The 20,181-nt window shown below is 43.3% G+C and overlaps 2 protein-coding genes across 6 annotated transcripts in view; both read left to right on the forward strand.

Annotated features, from left to right (window-relative positions):
• Nucleotides 1–312: 312 nt before the first annotated feature.
• On the forward strand, nucleotides 313–18,864 carry cep170ba (centrosomal protein 170Ba). Of its 4 annotated transcripts, none has more exons than XM_013913282.1 (19): nucleotides 313–610; nucleotides 1,495–1,632; nucleotides 3,880–3,969; nucleotides 4,746–4,824; nucleotides 5,639–5,697; nucleotides 6,136–6,292; nucleotides 8,916–9,014; nucleotides 10,053–10,544; nucleotides 10,623–11,539; nucleotides 11,701–11,859; nucleotides 12,272–12,410; nucleotides 12,530–14,101; nucleotides 14,811–15,057; nucleotides 15,359–15,482; nucleotides 15,913–16,023; nucleotides 16,108–16,196; nucleotides 16,594–16,687; nucleotides 16,774–16,825; nucleotides 16,930–18,864. In XM_013913282.1, the coding sequence occupies exons 2-19, from the start codon at nucleotides 1,528–1,530 to the stop codon at nucleotides 17,151–17,153; spliced, it is 4,809 nt and encodes a 1,602-aa protein (XP_013768736.1). In that variant the 5' UTR covers nucleotides 313–610; nucleotides 1,495–1,527; the 3' UTR covers nucleotides 17,154–18,864. The 4 variants fall into 4 exon arrangements, with proteins under 4 accessions (XP_013768736.1, XP_013768738.1, XP_013768737.1 ...); XM_013913284.1 differs by having other exon boundaries at nucleotides 14,916–15,057; XM_013913283.1 differs by having other exon boundaries at nucleotides 11,701–11,820.
• Nucleotides 18,865–18,915: 51 nt separating this feature from the next.
• Nucleotides 18,916–20,181, forward strand: part of pld4 (phospholipase D family member 4) — an 11,665-nt gene continuing 10,399 nt past the window's right edge. For both annotated transcript variants that reach the window (XM_005742781.2, XM_005742782.2), the window contains exons 1-3: nucleotides 18,916–19,065; nucleotides 19,228–19,294; nucleotides 19,389–19,543. In XM_005742781.2, coding sequence (XP_005742838.1) covers nucleotides 19,244–19,294; nucleotides 19,389–19,543 — 206 coding nt within the window. In that variant the 5' untranslated portion in view covers nucleotides 18,916–19,065; nucleotides 19,228–19,243. The remainder of the gene's footprint in view (nucleotides 19,066–19,227; nucleotides 19,295–19,388; nucleotides 19,544–20,181) is intronic.

Genomic DNA, 20,181 nt, shown 5'->3' on the forward strand with positions numbered 1-20,181 from the left:
GCGCGTCGAAGTTCTGAATTTATTTAGCCAATAGATAACCATTCACTTACGCTACAAACGTCAGATGTTAGAACTTTTCAACTGTATATAAAATAAATTAGGCCCATAAAAAGTCTTAGAAACCACGCTAATAAACATTACACATTTAACAAATTCAGGGCAGCCGACATTAAAGAGAAATGTATAAATAAATTAATAAAATGAAAAAATAAAGAAGGTAGGTAGACATTTTTGATATTTTAAAAAAATATACAACACTCTTCCTCTGGACACGACCCTTAGCTTTCAGCTTGAAGCCGCCGCCATCTTTTCTGCTCCCGGAACCCGGACAGAGTGAGAGCTCTTACTCTCCTCTAACCTCTCGGAGAGAAAAAAAAACGCTTTTGATGGGGACTTGTCAAGCTACGTCAGCCCGACGGGAGGAGACGCGTTTGAGTTTCGTCCGGTTGTCATTCCCGCAGGAAGGTAAGGGTGTGAGCGAACTTTACCTGCCCGTTGTCACCTGATGAGCTCGTTGTAAGTGAGTGTCGGTCGGACGTCGAATTTCCAAACTGCTGTGGGACGACAAACACTGGATTCACTCAGGAGTAAAACGGAGAAGGCTTTAAAGGTGAGTCCTTGTTGGGAAAATCGTTTGGAGATCGCTTATTTCGTTCAAGCCGGAGGCTCACGAGCGTTAGCTAAACAACCTCACCGACAGACTCCCAACAGCTCCCTGTTTTATCAAATAAAAAAAATAGTGGTTTATTTACAAGAGTGTAAGCAGCTTGTAATTTAAAATACAAACACTGGCTTGTATTTTTTGGTTAGCTCGCAAAGGTTACAGGAAGTTAAACCTGAGCTGGAAGTTTGAATTGTTAGCCATCGTTACCTTACTCCTCACAGGAGCCATTTGCAACAAGTTTCCCGGCATGCTTCATCGAAAAGATAAACTCTAACATCTCATATCGCCTTTATTCGATTACGATATCTGCGTTTGTTACTCGTGTGAACATACTCTGCTGTGTAGCCTTTCCTGACGAGTGAAAATCTAGCTACAAAAATGGGATCCGTTTTTTTTATGGCATTAGCTGGTAGTAATACAGCCAGACACAACTGGTTGGATAAAAAGATCCTCTCATTGCAGTGAGGGTTTTTCTTTGCCCTTAAAAAAATGATATTCAATATTGTTCAGATAGTAGCAAAATATGATTAATCCCAAAGGTTTGAAAGTTCCTGCCAAAACAGAGTCATCAACTTTATTAAGTGAAATTAAACAAAATATGACCAAACAAAATAGCTGGAGGAAAAAATACACAAGAAATTACAATGACTAATACTGCCTAAAAAGCTTGATATAAAATACTGACAAAAATCAGTGAAACAAATAATTATAAATGGAATATAAATAGCCTATTTAAAATGAAGAACAAGCACAGCAAATTTCAGATAACATTAAATTAGCATAAAGATTTTTTGCCATCCTAGATCTATTTGGTTGTCGTCTTTTCCCAGGATGCCAAGAAGGTCCTGACTCGCAACCCCAACATGAGTGTGACATCATGGTTTCTGGTGAGCAGCTCTGGCACGCGTCACAGGCTGCCACGCGAGATGATCTTCGTCGGTCGGGACGACTGCGAGCTCATGCTCCAGGTGAGTGTCACGCAGAGTGTCGTACGTGACGTTCAGGATGCTCAGGATAAGTTGCATTACTCTGCACTGATGTCTGACAGGACAGCTGGTCACACAAGTATGCGAAAAACCAGCAGGAGGCTTCTGGCATGCGTCACCTGGTTAGGTGTCTAACCAGGTGACGGTGTCTTCACTCAAAGTTGCCCCTCGCAGCCTCACAAACAATGACTTAAAAACTCAACTAAAGCATTCCCATGTGTTGCTTTTCCATGCTCTGTGTGCCACAAACACAATTTCTTTGTGGTTTTTGTGTAATATTCTCCTCCCATTTTCTTCTCGCTCTGTGTTTAGACCAGCGAAGGAAGAATGTTGCCTCGGCAGCAGTTGTTTATACTTTCCTTAGTTTGTGCGTTATGTGCAGAAAAGCCCCGCAAACCACAGAGTTGCTTATGTCCACATTTAGGCGTCGCCGCCTCATCTTTTTCCCCAGCTTGAAGCGATGCAGATATTTCTAGTGCTTGGGGCTTCTTCCTGACTTGGCACATAGCCCATTCCTGCCCTATATTGTCTTTAATGTCTTAAATGTTTTGGGTTTCTTGGGGAGTTTTTTTTTCCTCCCTCATTCACATTGTATCTGAAAGATTACAAGAAGAGAATCCCGTTTGGCATGAGAGGCACGGATCCAGCTTAAGGGAAATTTTATCAAACTGCACAATTAAGGACCTCGCCTTGAAAGTTTGGACTTTCCATGAGTACTAGTGTTTGATCAGTCTGTATCTCCATGAGAAGTAATTAGACCGTACGCCTCTACAATGATACTGAGTGCCTTTTGTTTCTAATTCAGTGGCCTGTTATTGTTTCTTAAGCCAGAGATACGTTGTTTTCCTCTGATAAGAGGTGCAAAGGGAAGTTAAGGGCTACGAGTTATGAATTCAGATCTGTTAAACTAATCGACAAATTGATTAACCAACACTAAGAACTCAAAGTAAGTTATTTAAAAGGAGACCAATTGAGCTGATTAACACAGGCAGTACAGACTGCCTCCGACTGCTGTTTATCCCAGTTAGGGTTTGGTTTGGAACAGTTTGTGACAAGCCCATAAATTGTCCATTGAATGACAGGGTTAATTTTGCAGACAAGTTTGGCACTCAGTGAGTTCGCTTGTGCTGAGGCCCTAATGAGGAGAGAAGAAAAAGTGAGTCAGTCTGAATCACTGGCTTAGCCTGAACTTAACTGATGAAGACGCATTTTTACTCTGCTTAATAGAATAGAATAGAATAGAATAGAATAGAATAGAATAGCCCTTTTATTGTTGTTGTACATGTACAACAACATTGTGGGTACTCCACACAACTGTGTAATAGCAGATGTGTGCACAGAAACTTCAGCATTCAGAGAAGATTTTGGTAGATTAGGGCGAATAGTTAGTTTAGGGCGCGTTGGCACATCCAAAAGAAAATTCCTGTTTCAATCCCATCCATCCATCTTCTTATCCACTTCAGGGTTGTCATCGGTGGAGAGGTTGCCAGTCTATCACAAAACGAACACAGAAACACCACAACTATTCACACTTGCATTCACACCTTTTATCAGTTTAGACTTGCCGGTTAACTTGATCTTGTGCATGTCTGTGCACTGTGGGAGGAAGCCAAACAGCTCCAGCCTGATGGTGGACCTTCTTGGTGCGAGGCAGCAGTGCTACCCGCTGCTCCATCTCATGAAAATATTTGTGCACAGTTTTGTTAATTGGGATTGTGTGTAAACCAGAATAAAGGACTTTTTAGGTATCAAAAATAACTACTGCGGAACAGCAGTGCAGTGCTGTTGCCTCGCAGCATAAAGGTCCCAGGTCTGCATGCTGACTGGCAGTGACCTTTTCACTATAGAGGTGGCACGTTCTCTCTGAGTACTCTGTTTTTTCCCCTCGCAGTCCAGATACATTTATGTTAAGTCGACTGCTGATTCTAACGTGGCTGTAGGTGTGACTGTGTTAGCCCTGTGATGACCTGGCAACCTGTTCAAAGTGTACACCACCTCAACCCAAAACTGAATAAGCTGTTAAACTGACATAATGTCTGATAGACTCAGTGCCTATGGTGCATATAGGTAAAATTCGTACTGTCGCCACCTTCCAGAATCCCAGTTGTAAGCCTGGAAAATCTTATCTTGGGATCTCAATTTAGAATCTAAGTGAATGATCACAAATTTCATGTCATGTAATCAAGTTGTCAGCACATCGTGCACTTTTTTTTTCCACATTTGTTTCAGTCTCGGAGTGTGGATAAACAGCATGCTGTCATCAACTATGACCCAAATACAGATGAGCACATGGTGAAGGACCTGGGCAGCTTGAACGGGGTGAGTGGGTCTGTCTTTACTTCCAAACTTTGTACTTCAGCTTGTGCAAAAAACAACAAAAAAAGTCTCTGGTATCACCGAAGGCTCGTGTTTCAACTGCAGTAAATCCCTTAGTACAAAAATGTGTGTGTGTGCAAACGGTTGGGCAAACAGTGACCATTGGCCCCCCCCCCAAAAAAAAGAAAATCTTTCGATCTCACCCTGTTCCCTTGTCTCTCTGCTGCTGTTGCCACTTCACTGCACCATTATCCAAATGAAATCCAGAGCTGAGCCGTGGGAGAAACCGTTCATTGTTCTCAGTGTTTCTTTTGGCCTTAGTAACTGCAGCTAAACGAATCAGAGCAGAACAGTACGAGGGCCTATAAGTGAAATCCTTCCCTAATTACCTTTGTTTAGTCTGTGTAGAATGAGAGCTACTGCTTGGTGCACAGTGTTATCCTTGTTTCTTTACTTTTAATCATCTAAAGATAAATTGAGTAACTCCTCTAACCATCTGTTAGTTAAGGGAGAAGTTAAAACAAATTGATGAACAAATTGCACGTTTCTTTCCACCTGGCCGTTTTATAAAAGCTTACTGACATTGCATAACAACATAATCTCATCAGAGTTTTAACGTGTTGGTGGATTAACTTTCAATGGGAAAGGTCCGCTGGCAAAGCACCTTACGGTATCCGAGTGCTTGGAATTAGAAGGCCTGTCACCTGTGAGTCATTACCTTCATTAGCGAATGAACAGTGAATGTTATGAATTTTGTTTTGTTTTTTTCTGTTTTGCAGACATTTGTGAACGACCTCAGAATCCCAGACCAGACATATATCACCCTAAAGCTGTCAGATGTCATTCGCTTTGGTTATGATATCCTTTTTTTATACTTATGTTTTAAACTTTATGCATTTTTATTTATTTTTATTCTGTTTGTTTAACTCATTCACTGCCAGCCATTGGCAGTGAATGAGTTAAACCCATTGATTCATTCACTGCCATTGACGGCTATAGACGTCAATGGCAGTGAATGAGTTAATCATCATTGGCCGTGTATCATTCATACATTATCCAGACTTTCTGCTTTCATTGGTCTTTGGTATTCAACACAGAAAAGGACCAGGGGTCAGCAGCACTTTTTCTCACATTTATTACATTTTTTTTCTCCACCTTGATCTACTGGCATGAAAATCCTGTGTGTTTTTCAGCCAGGATAGTGAACTGTTGACCGGAAGCCGCCTGCGCCCTTTGACCTCAGGAGAAAACTAATGAGTGGTGAAATGTATGTTAGATAACACAAAGCAACACTGTTCAGTGTACAGATACATGTAGACATGCTTTGTCGTTAGAGGTGAAGGGGCACAGTTTCGAGAAGTAATTCACTGCTATAAATACATTTATAGCTTTATAGGTGATGTCTCTTGATGTTTATCTGTTGTCTCATCAGTTTAGAACTGATAAGTTTCGTGATAGTGCTACAAGACAGTAAACCAGTTCACTTATTTTTTGGTTATAATAAAGATTTATTTGTTGTCTTGGTGCAAACGGAGAAATGAGCAACATTTCTGGTTTTTCAATCAGAAAAAAGTAATGGTCAGTGCTCAGTATTTTCCAGTCAGGACATCTCTAATATCTAATTGTTTGAAAAGAAAAATATGTAGATTGTTTCCTTTAACTCCATCTGTACATGTGCATGTGTATATCCTGGAAAAGAGTCAACACAAAGTCCCGGAGGAAGCGCTTAAAGTAAGTAAGAGTAAGCTTCCTTTTTTAACCGTCAGTGCTCGACTGTCTTCAGCGATAGCTGTTTGCTGTAGATCCCTACTGAGAAAGACTAACATTATTTTGGTATTAAATAATATGTTAAAATAGTCACAATCTTCCCAGGCCAACTCCTACCATGGCAAACTAGAGCTTAATTATCTACAATAAATTTTTTCTTTCATATTAAATTAAATAACTTAACACTTAAAGTCATTTCTGCATGTTTAATGATGCTAGTTACTGTAGATGAATTCAATTAAAATAAAAATGATGCATGTGTAATATTTAGAAGTTGAAGCTTGAGTCTCTGCTGGATATTCTTCCTTGCAGTGTGTATATGTTAGGACCGTTACAGCTGTACTGATTGTTGGCGGAAGGTTTTTCACATCCTGCTTCCCTCCTGTCTGTGTGTGTGTGCAGCATGAGAAGTACACAAGCCAGTTGCAGCTTAGCATAAAAGCCCTGGAGGCCAAGGCAAAGGAGAAACTGCACTTCCAGCACTCAGAGAAGAGCAAAGACTCTTTATCCAATGCCAAACTCCAGGACAAAGCTGAGCGTAAAGCCCACTCCCTCACAGGTAAATAATTCTATCCACACAGTTCATTTGTTAGCAGGAAGGTTGCAGGTTTTATGATAACAGAAGTAGATAAATTGTTCTGGGTGCATGAGAGAAACAGTTTTAAATGAAGTGGATTTGAATAGCTTGGTCCCACATACATGAGGAAGAGGAAGTCTGCTTGAGTCTCCATGTACTGCATGACTTTGGCCATAGATCCCTCGATAGGATGATGGCTTCTCTTATTAAGAGCTTCCCTGCTGTGGGATTAGGATGCCATGTGAGTAGAGAGGCTGATGCTACAATCCTGTGGTGTCGGTAAAAAAGTAGATCTTGACATCCCAGGGTTGCCAGAGTAAGCATACATGAGTAAGGGCTTTGCAGACAAGCAGAGGGGTAAAGAGTTAAGGACAAACAGTCTTATCTCAGTCAGACATGCCTGACTGCCGACAAGAGGAGCTCTGCTGCCAAGCACCCTGATGGTGGTTCAGCCACGTGCTGTAGAATTAGAAAGGTCTGTAGGTTTTTAGTCCCAGCTTGGCACTTCTGTCCATGTAGGTGATGGTAGATCTGTCACTGCTGATATTTCCAGTTCTCTCACACCCTCTTTACTCTGACATGTACTTAGTGAATTTATTATTTTACTCTATGTCAACAGCAGAACAGTCAGGGCACTGTTAAGTTAGGCATTTTATGAATGAAGCTTATTCACACCGATGAAACCTTTTCCAGCTGTAGTTAATCTAGCAAGCAGCAGCCTTGTGCTTTCTGCTCCATAATCAGGCCTTTGAGCTTAGAAGGAAAACTACAACTGTGCCTAAAATAGGACTTTTCCAGCACATGCCTCATGTTTCTCATAGCTGCGTAATTGACTGCGGCACTGCGAGAAACACTTCTTTTGTTAGCTTGTTTTTTTAGTAAACATCACTTTGGAGCAGAGTGTGATTATGTTGCCTGCAAGTATGAGTTCATTATTTGCAAGACATCTTTCAGTGCAAACTCTATATTTACTTGTTGCTACGCAGTTACTGCCTGCACTCAAAGGAGTCTGTGCTGGTGTGAAAGTGTCCACTGCTGTCGTGCTAAATCTACAGCCTCAGTGAGAGAAGTATGTTAGAGAAAATGAGTACACGCTTTTTAAAGTGTCACTTTCATTCATTTTGAGTTTGTTTGATGTAGGAAAGTCTCTTTGCCTCACAGAGACCGAGCTTGCATATCTCTGTTGACAAATGCTGATGCAAATTCAGTCTCTTTGGCTGAGCTTGTTTAAGGTCTTGATATGTTATTTTGCCTAGCGTGGCTCAAATATCTCATATTAGGTTTGTTTTCTTTTCATTCTGACGAGCCTCGTAGAGAAGGAAAAAAAGACGTGTGTGTCTTTTTCTGTGCTTGTTTTCCCCTGCAGCTGTACAGGATGTGGAGTGACTCCAATCCTCCAGCTGTCTGCAGCACAGGACACTTCACTTGTACAGTGTGTGACTCAGTCGGGCCTACATTACTGTGCCAGGACCCAGGGCTATTTAGTATTGAGGAAAAAAAGAGGGCATGAAATTAACAGTCCAGCGTTCCCAGTGGTTGCTCTTGTAGTGGCTTCCTTTTTAAAGTTTCCATACTTAACAAATCCAGTAAGTTATAACAATAGCTAAAACAAAAATTCACTTTTTTTTGCTTTTTAACTACCTCCAAACACAGTACCTAATGTCCCGAATAACTGCCACCTTTATTTTGGGAGATTATGTCCCGTCTTTGTTGTACCTCTGTGTCTGTGCACAGTTTGCCAAATAATACACTTAGCATAACCTTGCTCTGTGTACTGAAGCTGCTACACTCGCCCACATTTTCTTTAGCTAAAAGGGGAAGATTAAATAAGTGGAAAGGAATCTGTAACGTGCCCCTCTGCCTCTTCGGTCACTGTGTTGATGTCTTATTGTGTGTGTCCAAGGCAACAGTGGTCAAGTGCTGCTGATACTTGGGATTGTGCAGCCACATTAAACTCAGAAGAGCTTGTTTATCCTATTTATCAGGCCAAACGGCGGCTTCTAGATGATCTGATTAGTAGAGGCTGGCTGGCTTGTGTGGAACAGTATGCCAGGTTATATGGCAAGTCTTGCTAAACACATATCATCAGCAAATTTAGCCAAGATAACTAGTCTCAAATTTAAGAGAATATATGCAGAGACCTCTGTATACATAAAGCCTTTGCGTGCCCAGCTTACTCTATATCCTGGACCGATTTCTTCCATTTTTCCTATAAAGATTAGGATTAGCTGTACTGTCCTCACATGAGGAGGATTATGTTTTGGTGGTTTGCTGATACATCTGGCATCACAGTTTGACCTGCCTACCCCCACTACACTCTCTGTGTCATGGGAATGTGTGGGAGCTCTGAAACATCCAAAGGCCACTTGCAGCGTAAGGCTTTGTTTCTGAGCTCCAGCATTGTGTAACTTTTTATTGTTGCAACGTCAAACAAAACACTGTTTTGTCATGTGACTAACAAAGTTATTGGATTATAAAACCAAGCAGTGGTTTAAATTCACGTCTTTGTTGGCTCTTTCTTTGTTCCTACCATTCCTCCCTGCACCTTTTAGTATATTATGTACCTGATTGTGTTTGTGTCTGTCTGTGGGCTTTTTCCTGCTAGCCTCCACAGATGCTCCGATATCCAAGCCCACGCCTCTGTATGGCCAGCCTTCCTGGTGGGGAGAAGATGAGGACCCGGCCAACAAAAAGGAGAACAGAGGTGGGAAATTTCCAGAGAAGGAATCTGTCTTATATTTCTACATGCAATCACTGTAAACTCCTTTCATTTGGTGTATGCCTTCAGAAGTGTTTGTCTTTACAAGCAGAATGTATTTTATATTAGTGATTTAATTGCATTTATTGGATATTCCCATGTTTGTGAATTAGATTTAAAGTTGCCTTTTTTGTGGCATTTGATGTTCTCTGTGGGTCACTGAGAGGTAGATGGTGTTAAGCCCAAGGCAGGTCCCTGGCTGTCAGTTGTGGACTGATAGCCAGGCCAAACCATGCCAGGCCAGTGGCTGTCTGCCTCATGATGGATTATGACCATCTAAGCCGATGATGGTGATTGTTCTCCTCACGTTGCCCAGACTGAAACAGATTATTCCCCCTCAACTACCCTCCACTGGACTCTGAACTCCTAAAGTGGTATTTGGCCACACCCAGCTGGCATCCAAAGGCCAATCACATGATATGTTTTCCCAGCCTACCGTCTGGAACCCATCCATCCGCTTCCGCTTCTCCTTTTCAGGGTCGCGGGGGGCGCTGGAGCCTATCCCAGCTGTCATAGGGCGAGAGGCGGGGTCCACCCTGGACAGGGCGCCAGTCTGTCGCAGGGCCAACACACAGGGACAGACAACCATTCACACTCACATTCACTCCTAGTGACAATTTGGATTATCCAATTAACCTATCCCCACAAGCTGCATGTCTTTGGACGGTGGGAGGAAGCCGGAGTACCCGGAGAGAACCCACGCAAACACGGGGAGAACATGCAAACTCCACACAGAAAGACCTGATGGTGGAATTGAACTCGGGACCTTCTTGCTGTGCGGCAACAGTGCTAACCACCGTGCTGCCCCACCGTCTGGAACCTTCATGTTATTTATGGCTCTTATTTTCAGGAAATGTTTAGTGGTTATGCTTTAAGAGATTTACATAAATCTGAGTTCCTTTAACTTTGAGTTAGGAACTTTGATATAAGTGTGACAATATTCTAATATTCAGCACACTAAAAGCTTTTTTTTATTGACAACAGAACCTGCTAAAGATGTGCCCACATATGAGAGCAATGGCTCTCTGCCAGACAGTCAGGCTAAGCCCATCTTCTCCTACCGCCGGGAGCCCAGTTACTTTGAGATCCCAACAAAGGAGTTCCAGCAGCGTCCTACCAAGAAGCCAGAGTCACAGGTTCATGAAGTTCCAACAAAAGACACAGCAGATGCCTCTGACTGCATCTCCTCCACCCCCACACCCCCTGTGGTTCAAAGCCACGCATCCTTTACCATCGAATTTGATGAATGCACGCCAGGTAAAATGAAAATCAAGGACCATGTGACCAAGTTTTCTTTCCGTCAGCGTAAGCAACCTTCCACTGAGGTTGCTAGCACACCTACTGAGGTGATGTCAGCAGAGAGTAAAGTTGCTGACTGGCTCGTCCAAAGCAGCGCTAGCATGATGGGAAAGAGCTCGCAAGATGAAGATGTGTGCAGCACAAACAGTGACCCATCTCTTCTGAAGACCACCAAGAGTGAGTCTCTCATACACCATCTGTTTACTCTAGTTTTAGATGAAATACTGTGTTAACTTGTTCTCCTTCCATCAACAGCAAACTACCATGAAGACGGTTCTCAAAGTGATTCGGGGCACCCAGCACTCAATGGAAATAACTTTCTCCAGTTAGAACATCAGGATTCTCCACAAGCCTTGAGAGCTTCCCCACCACAGCGATTTCTCTCCCCTGACTCAGTGGAGCCTGTGTCTGGCTCTCCACCAGAGTCTCAGTCCCTTTCCAGTCTTGCTAAAGCTGAGCCCCACCAAGCCTTTGTGATTGAATTCATTGACGACAACCAGAGAAAGAAGCGTTCCCAGTCCATCAATATCATGGCCCCACCAGAACCCTCCAGTCTCAGGCCACAGCTGGAGAAAGTAAAGAAAAGCTCAAGTCCGACTGGGGAGAGACAAGTCACACCTCCATCTTCCACCACTACTCCACCAACCCAACGGTACACTATCCCCCTGAAGGGCCCTGCTTCTATGGGCCCCCAAAGAGCTGGCTCTCTACGAAGGGAAAAGACTGAAGAACGGATCAGCACCAGCCTTTCCTCCCGCTCATCCTCATCTGTGTCCGCAAGACCATTTAGCAGCGTGGGCCGCAAATCTAAACTCACCCAGGAGTTTACTGCTGAATTACTGAAACAAGCAAAGGAGATCTCTTCTGCCACCTGGGAGAGAAATACTACAGCATCTAAAGCAGGTTCAGGGCCAGCATCACAGTCTGGCCAAATTACCACTAGCCCTCCTCAGCCTGACGCTCATTTCCAGCCTCAAACTTCCTCGCCAATTCATAAACCTGTCCCCCTCAAGGCTCCTGTTATGCCCCCAGCATCTCAAAGTTTTGAAGTTAAGAGCCCCACAGGCCCCAGAAATGAAGAGGAGGACAGTCTGAGTGACGCAGGAACCTACACTATTGAAACAGATGTTCACGATAAGGAGCTGGAAGAGGCACGGAGCAAGATTGACCAGGCAAGTTCTTTCACGTATGCTCGTTTTAAAAGAAATAAGGCAGCTTTGCTAATTACCGGTCTCCTCGTGTTTCTCGGAGTGAAGTCCTGAGCCATGAACATTAGCAGTCCTGCTTTGCCTCTCTGTGCACTTATCCACTTGCAATGCTTTGTTCCTGACAGGTGTTTGGTGTCGTTGACAGCCCAGAGCGAACGAACCTGAGTGAAGCAGAAACACCGTCAGCATTTAGGCCTGTTATTGTTCAGGGCAGGGAGGAGCATAGTCAGAAAAGTTGTGGGGAGGTGAGGCCAGCTCCAGAGCAGGGACAGAGTCTGGTGAAGGTAAACTTTCCTGCTCAGGGTTGAATGATGAATGGATAGATGATTGATCATTTTAATGTAACAATGATTATTTTCAGTCGGTAAGACTCAAGTGTCTGATTGCACCAATCGGGATGTAGTGCTTCCTTGATTTGCCTTCTTGGTTTTTGCTCTTTTTTCGGTCTCTCTCTTTTGATTTGTGCACTTGCCTCTTCTTTGCACACAGGCTCTGGGTTCATGATCGTTTGGGTTTTTCTTTTCTAACCAAATACAAGAAAACAGAAAACCAAACCACGTGTTTAGTACAACATGTACAGCACTTGAACCAGATTGCTCTTTTGGAATTTATAATAACTGGAACTAAGGGAATTATATTTTTAACAGTTTTGCTATTTTTAACAGTAATGAATAACTTGTATGCCATCTTTTACAGGTTCAGTCAGGAGGTGCAGTCTTACAGGGGGCTCCTAAGTGGATGTCTTGCTGGGCCAGCTTGGCAGACAGCTATGCAGAATCTGGGCCTTCGTCCGGCCTCTTTGACATCCATTCCCAGATGGGACTGTCGGAAGGGGGTAAGCCACCTAACCAGCCATTGCTCTATTTGAAATGATAATGAGACACCCTGATGAATATGAATGATATTCAGCATCATCGTCTGTGGTTAATATGCATTAAAACTGTTCCACTTCAGCACGAGGCACAATCGTCCACAAGGCTACGCTCAGCCAAAGCCAAGAAAGAGTTCAGCGCGGCCTGCAGCTGACATCACCGGCGGAGAAGAGTGACATTCCAGCTCCCAGCATTCATGTTCATTATGACCCAAATTCAACATTTGATGTTGAAGATAACAGCTTGGGGGTCCCTGACGCTCAAGACGGCATTCACAGGTTAACTGTGCAGGACGATGTAGAGCCTGACAGCCTGAGTGATGCCAGCAAGTCAGATGATGGATCTATTGTAGAGCAGAAGAGGAAGCCTCTGTCGGACCAAAATGGAGACAAGCGCACGCTCCCGGCCAAGTCTACATCTTTTTACATCGGGTCAGAGGAGGAGGTGGTGCCCAAAGCTAGAACTCCTAAGGCTGAGAGAAAACAGGTGACCAAAACCTTTTCAACAGCCACTCTGACCAAACTGAGAGGCAGTCAGGAGTCTGCAAGAGTCAAACCTGTTGTATCAGCTCCTGTACTGAGCCAGGCAACACAGAGGCCAGAGGGTAAAGAAGCATCCCCGTTATTCAGACAGGAGAGCTTCACGAAGGAGCGATCTAGCAGCACCAGGTTGCCTAACATCTCTAGCCAGCCTGCTCAAAGAGATCTAAACCCTGAATTACTGCAGAGAGCTAACAGTCAGGACACGCATTCATTTCTCAAAGAGACTGAAGATGTTCTGGCTGTACTGGAAGCCAAACTCCAAGCAGGACAAACCAACACTCCATCTCCTGTTATGGACTCTCTTTCTGGGGAGTCTGATGTGGACACCTCCAGTACAGTCAGCCAACACAGCAGTAAGACAAAGCCAAGCACACTAACAAAAAAAGTGTCGGTCAGTGGCCTCCAGAGAGAGAGGTCTTCAGCTAGCCTAACTAGTCAGGATTCGACTCAGCAGTCCTCAGAAAAGCACCGTACTCAGGAAGCAGAAAGGAGCAACAGGACTGAACCTCTGAGGAGGCCAGTCGGATTGAGACGCAGTGTGGGAAAACGTGGTTCCACAGACCTAAGTGATGACCACCAGAGCTTACCATACTCTGATCAGGAGTCAAACAGCAAACAAACACGCAAATACACAATTCCCCTTCAGAAGGAGGATACCAAGAGCTCCAGAGTGTCCCAGGCACTGAGTCGTGCCAACAGTCTATCAGCCCCAAGACCCACCAGGACTTCCATGCTGCGCCGGGCTCGCCTCGGAGAGGCCTCAGACAACGAGGGCACAGAGACTGATAAGCTGTACCAGGAGGCCAACAACACCCCAGCTAAGCAGCCCCAGGAAGCCAAGAAACTCTCCAGGCTGGATATGCTGGCCATGCCTCGGAAACGGACGAGCTCATTTAACACACCCAGTGACAACGAGGCCTCCTCCACCCCACAGTGGACAGGCAGAAGCACAGGATTTTCCAACCGCAGCGCAGAGCTGGGTGTCAGCTCCACTCGTAGGGCCTCCGGTCCAGGGCCAAAGCCGGGAGAAAGGCCACAGAAGGCAGCACTCAACAGGACTCCAATCACTCGTGTTCGCTCCAGCAGTGCCAAATATGCCAGCAGCACAGCAAGTAAGTATAGTACCGGCACTTACACACCATCTGTTCTTATATATGTAAGTGCAGGGCCTTATCAGCCATAAAAATGAACTCTGATTTAGCATTGTGGGAATGACATGCCTGCAATGTGTGTCAGACATGACAGAGAATTGGTCTGAAGCCTTTATAAGTCTCAGCTAATATAACCGATTTCTCAGCTCTGCAATTAAGAACTTTTTCATCAAACAACAGCTGTGTGTGAAGGAAACTAACACTAATATTAACTCTCCAATGTTCAATATCTTTCATCTGCACAGTGTACACTCATTGAAGTGAAGGCTGGATTGCCGTTTCTTTATGCAGCCATGCTTTGAGAGTGTATTACTGGTCCTGACTTTAACACAATATGTTTCACATTACAAATCAACGTGTATTATTTTTAAACTCATTTATTCCTATCTGTACTCAGCCGCTGTACTGTGGAAGTCTAGTGTTCATTTGAGTTTGGTTCAGACCCCCCCTTAAAAACAACAACAGTAAATTGTTGGAAAGTCATGAAGACTTCCACAGCATCATGTGTGTCTCTTGTTCGGGGAAATGTTTTGGGGGTTTCTATTAAAACACTCAGTGGGTTTTTTTCTTTTTCTTGGTGGTTCTTTCATGGCATCTCTTTCTCTCTCTCCTGTTTTCCCAACTTATTTGTCCTCGTCTTCCAAAACTCTAACCAATTCACAACACCAAGGCTCTAGGCGACGACAGAAAGGCTCTGACTATACCTCTACCTCAGATGAGGAGTACGACTCAAACCAGAGCACTCCTAAACACAAACGCTCCCAACCTTCCTCAGCTTCTCATAGCCCACGCAATCCGGTTCGGCCGCAGCCGATCGTGGCCCTGCGCCCGAAACACCGCGGCAGAGACTCTGAAGAGGAGACCAACGAGGGAGATGCCTTCCACAACTGGTCCACACACAGTGCTGAGATTGCACGGTAAGAAATATGACAGGCTGGGCGTTTCTGGTGTGAATACTTGGGTTTTCCAGCAAACGCAAACAGTTTTAAGCATTTATTTTTGTTTCATTAGTTAAGGGTTGTGTGAAAAATCACAGTAGATGATGATTTTTATCTCTTCAAACGGTTCATTTACTTCACTGCAACACTAAACTTGAATATATTTTATTGGATATTTCCTTTAGTTTCTTGCAAAAATATTTGCTTTGTTGTGGAGAATTGGTTTAAAAGGAATACTTAAATTCAATACAATATGGATTTATTAATTTTTTTATTGAAGGTTGAGTCAAGATCTGGCCAAAGACTTGGCAATATTAGCCAGAGAGATCCACGATGTAGCGGGTGATGGCGAGCCCGGAGAGGAGTGCAGTGCACCAGGCTCCACGGCGGCTTCTTATGAACAGGTACCGTTGTTACCTTAAGCTTCAAGTGAACGAGTGAGGGCATTTGTGACAGCAGTCATGTGTTAACATGTGCTGTTATGATGTTTTTAATTGTAAAGCCATTTCCTGCTATGGATTTGTTTACCTCTCTTACAGCTTTGGTATTTGTTTTAAAGGAATTGGCTCATAATTGAAAATTATATGGGACCATTTATGACTTAAACATTTTTTTTGTGGTTTCCACCACATTTTAAAATTTTACAGTGATTCATAGCTTATAGACCGATATTAGCCCAAAGTGACGATGAAAGAGCTCAGATGAAGATGATTCTAGTCATCTCTTTTTAAATAAAATAAAGGAAAACCATAGTTACACCAAGTCTTCTAATGCATTTACCTGCCATTAAAAAATAAAAAACGTATTTCTTTATTTCATCTTTTTCTTGATCAGCATGTTTCAGAGGCTAACAGTTACCAGAAAGTCCCCCCAAGTTCTGCACCATTAGGGGAAGCTGAGCAGAGCTGGAGTGACCGTGAACACAACTCCAGGAGCAGAGAAGAGGTCAGACATGATCGGTTGCTTCTCCTTTAGATATCCTGTAACGAGAGCTCTTTTATAAAAGTGTTTTATTGTTGTCCCCCTCAGGGCGTTGTGGACACTGCGATGCTGAATCCGGTGTCTCAGGTCATAATTGCTATCAGAGAAAACACGGAGCAGCTCGCTGACAAAATGAAGTAAGATACTAAGAAGAGCAGACACCATGAACACTTAAACTCCTCTCTTTCCATTCCTGATCTGGCTTTGATGAAAAACTTTATTGATCCTGTCTGACAGCCAGACTGCAGTGAGCATCAGCTCTAATTTAATTACTGTAACTTAGTGAGTCAGCTCACAGACAGATTGGCTGACGATATGGGCCCAAGAGCAGAGATCTAATCTAAGTAAATGAGACACAGATGAAAAAACTGTTTCCTCTGCTACATGCGGCTTCAGCTTGTCTTTTCCTGGTCGTTATTTGGTAATGTTTCAGACGTCAAACGAAAGCTGTGGCTTACTTTTGCTGTGATAAATTCTGCAAAATGATCAGTGTCAGAGAGCAGAACGTTGACTGAAAGGCACCTCTGCACACAGGGTGATGTTCCAGGACAGAGTGGATATCTGGGAAGAGATTGAGGCCAAGGTCGATTCTGAAAATAATGTCCCGTTTGCAAAAACATCCAACAAGGTTAGTGTGCTTTGGGTTGAATGACAGGATAAACGCATGCTTGTAAACACTGCATGTTTGAGCCAAGTTAGACGTCTGTGTTTCAGGAAATCTCATCTATCTTGAAAGAACTCAGGAGAGTTCAGAGACAACTCGAAGGTGAGTCATTCAGACCCTTTAGAAACTATTTAAATGGAAATAATTTTAAAATAATTTTCTTGTGGCTGATGACTAATTTCAATTATTTTTTTTTTAATTTTTAGTCATTAACACAGTCATGGAGCCCAGCTGGCAGCCTGGAGCTACCAAGACCTCAGCCACTGCAGTCTCCTCCTCATCTGGAGTTCACACTAGCAAGCATTCTTCCTCACGAGACTGGAGAACGGTGCACTCCATTTTCAAGCGTGGCGGTGGCCCGAGGCCCAGCGAGAGGGTCAGGAGAGCGGCTGCGACCCCAGACGATGTCAGAGAGGGATATTTAGTCTGAGATCTGGCACAAACACGCAGGTCCAGCCAGTCCACTCCAAACAGCCAGGTGCCAGACCTCTGTGCGCACAAAGGAAACCCAAAGGAGGGAAGTGAGACTTTGTTCACAGAAGTGCATCCTCCTGCACACACAAACACACACTACTGCACTATAAGCACACCCACCTGTGTAAGGATGTAACACACTGAGAGAGACCACAAAGCTATACTTGATTGTGTGTGTTACAGATAGTCGTCATTATTTGCCAATGTTGTTATCACCAGCACTTTTTTTTTCTTTAATAAAAGCTCATCATAATTAGCTGCCCAGAGAAAAACAAGCCTGAACATAATCGTCCCAGGGAAGTCTTCAGATACGACAAACATGTGTGTTTAGTGACAAATCATCATTGAGGAAGTATTTTATTTTTATAATAGCAAGAACTAAAGTTAATACTCGCACATGCTGATATGCTGTGTGCTCCATCCTCAGTAACTCCCCACGCTTATTGTTTTTTGTTTGCCTCCTTCCTCTTTGTGGGGTAGAATGAAAATGTATTTTTTAGGGGATTTTTTCCTGAGACACTGGTATTTTGTAACTGACACAGCACAGCTGTAGGTGCGAGTTAGTCGCCTTTTGTGCCAGAATAGTTTGTTACTATTATGCAATCGCTACAAGCCAATTTTGTGTGCACGCTGGTACTATTTCCCTCGTCAGCACTACGCTTTTGTCCAACAGAGGGTGAAAAAAATCCACTTCAGGAGTGTGCAATCTAAATGGAGGAACGGGTGGGCTCTATAAGTAAATCAGCAAGCAATCACAAACTCTGGCTGCAGCTTTAGAGTATTCCCAGCCCTTCTAACTTTTGTAAAATTTCTTATTTTTATATTTGTGTCAAACACTTTGGGAGCTTTGGATTGTTTTCCACGCCTCAAGCAAAATTTGGCTCCAAGCTTTGTCCAAAGACGAACACGATTTCAAGGACGAGAAATGTGTCGTCTTTATCTGTTTCTGCACGACACCTCGGCCCTTCGAGTCGTGAGAGATGTAATGTTATTTATGACCAAGTAAATTGGATGAAATTGTTAAAAAATTTTGATGATAGCAGCTGATTTGTTAACGTGTGTGTAAATGTCTAAAGATCGTCTACACGTCCTACAGGTTACCTCTCAATCTCGTCTTTTTGCACTGAGGTAGTACAGCGTCATCCCTCTTTAAGCCGATACGCTGCAAACTGAAAGCTTTGACTCTCCGGTGAAAGATTGTAAGAATCCGATGCTGACACAGGAGGCCGAAGCAGGGAACTCCGGCAAGCTTCTCAGTTTCCCTCTTCCTAGTCTGGACCATGCATGTGATTGTAAATGGGAAGTACCTACAAAAGTGCCACATTAGCTGCATGGGATAAAGTTTCATGCAGGCGAGTACAGTGGTTGTTTACAGACTCCAGCAAAATTTGAATGTTTTTCTTCTTGTCATTCTCAACCCGTTGCTGCTATTCATCTTCTGTGGGATAGTATTTCCACTTAGCTTTAGTCCGACACGGTCCGCTGAAGATTTAAAATGTGTGTATCAAATTTCTGTCCCCTGTTTTGGATCTTCAGTTTCTGTTTCCATTCCTTCCCTACCCAAATGATTTGGTTGTAATTTGATAGCTGTTATTTATGTTTGGTTATTTGTGTAAGATGTCAGATATGTTTTGTTTTTTTCCAAATAAATGTGATTAGTAAACCTGTTTTGCTTTTTGTCATCTCTTGTTACACTCACCCCTCCCCATGCTACAGAACTACCCCAAAAACCTGAAACGAAACTGAAAATGGGAACTATGTTGTGATATATTCAGCATCAGAATTCACTTCTGCTCATATTTGGGGGGAAGTTTGGAGGAAGAAAACAATCAAGTTGGCGTAGAAGAAACTTTTAAAGAGTTCAATCTGTAAGTTTCTTTTCATTACTTTAAAATGAATCCAATTCCAAAATGAAAACCATCTGGAATAATTGCAGAAATGAAGATGATTTGGTTCTTATCACAGATGTGAGCTCTAATTTGTTTATCTTCTGTCCGACACGGTAACGTCCTGCTTTTGGTCTCTAACAGCACTTGAAAGGGGAAAATGACCTCCTCGTATAGCAGCCTTGATGACAGTAACGATTCAAACAAAAGGGTAGGGCAGCATCAAACATTAAAAAGCAAACTATGCGCTTTCGTGACCTTTCTTACTCTTAAAGCTCTCTTCCTCTCAAACCTCACCTTCTTAGACCAGCTGCGTGAAGCTACTTGCGATTGTGGCATGTCTGACTATTTTGGGAGTTTTGCTCGCTATCATCGTGCTGGAGAGACCTCCACCTCCCAAAAACCACGAGATACTCCCAGGTGACGACAGCTGGAGCAATTTCTCTACTGATCAGTGCAGGTAATAATCCAGTAATTACATCACGGTCTTCTTAACTATCTGCTGCACGGCTTGAAGAAACATGTCCACATTTGCTCACGGTTTCGGAATCAAGTCGTGATTTTGCCGTGTTTGTAAAGTGGTGCGTGTTCAAGGTTCTTTATTTGTCACATGCATAGTTATACAAGTATAACACACAGTGAAATGTAGCCTGTAGTTTTTCAACTTTATTTGGCCTCATTCTCTGATTATTTTTTTAACGCGCAAAATCTACCACAGTTTCCTCTTTATGTGTAATAAATATAAGGAGGAGGAGGCTGAGTGGCCAGGTGTTCCTCTTTATGTGGGACTGGACGTTATTCCTTATCAGCCTGACCCACAGTTTGATTGGCTCTAGCTTGCAAAGGTAAACACTGCAGCGCAGACACTTCACTGGAATTTGACTGTAACCTAATTTTAGATGTGGAAAATAAAATAGGACAGACTGCGATCTTGTATCACCTGCACACTATTTTATGCCACCGCGGTAAAGTGAGCCGTCATTTGTGAGCCGCGGTCAAGCCAGCCGCCTCCTATCCGCCGCATAAATTTCCTTGCGCTTTTACACCAGTCTTTACGGTAGCGCCTTTTCGCTTTATATCCTGATTGAAAGCCTAGAC

This window comes from Pundamilia nyererei, unplaced genomic scaffold (genome assembly GCF_000239375.1).
Source record: "Pundamilia nyererei isolate P.nyererei 1_Seehausen unplaced genomic scaffold, PunNye1.0 scaffold00123, whole genome shotgun sequence".
Classification (NCBI taxonomy): domain Eukaryota; kingdom Metazoa; phylum Chordata; class Actinopteri; order Cichliformes; family Cichlidae; genus Pundamilia; species Pundamilia nyererei.

What these genes read in the sequence shown, in the direction of transcription:
- cep170ba (XM_013913282.1), top strand. Translation starts at nt 1,528, where the DNA reads ATGAGTGTGACATCATGGTTTCTGGTGAGCAGCTCTGGCACGCGTCAC. An exon ending in TAAAGCCCACTCCCTCACAG is followed by an intron (nt 6,293 to 8,915) that starts GTAAATAATTCT and finishes TTTTCCTGCTAG; the next exon opens with CCTCCACAGATGCTCCGATA. An exon ending in GATGGGACTGTCGGAAGGGG is followed by an intron (nt 12,411 to 12,529) that starts GTAAGCCACCTA and finishes GTTCCACTTCAG; the next exon opens with CACGAGGCACAATCGTCCAC.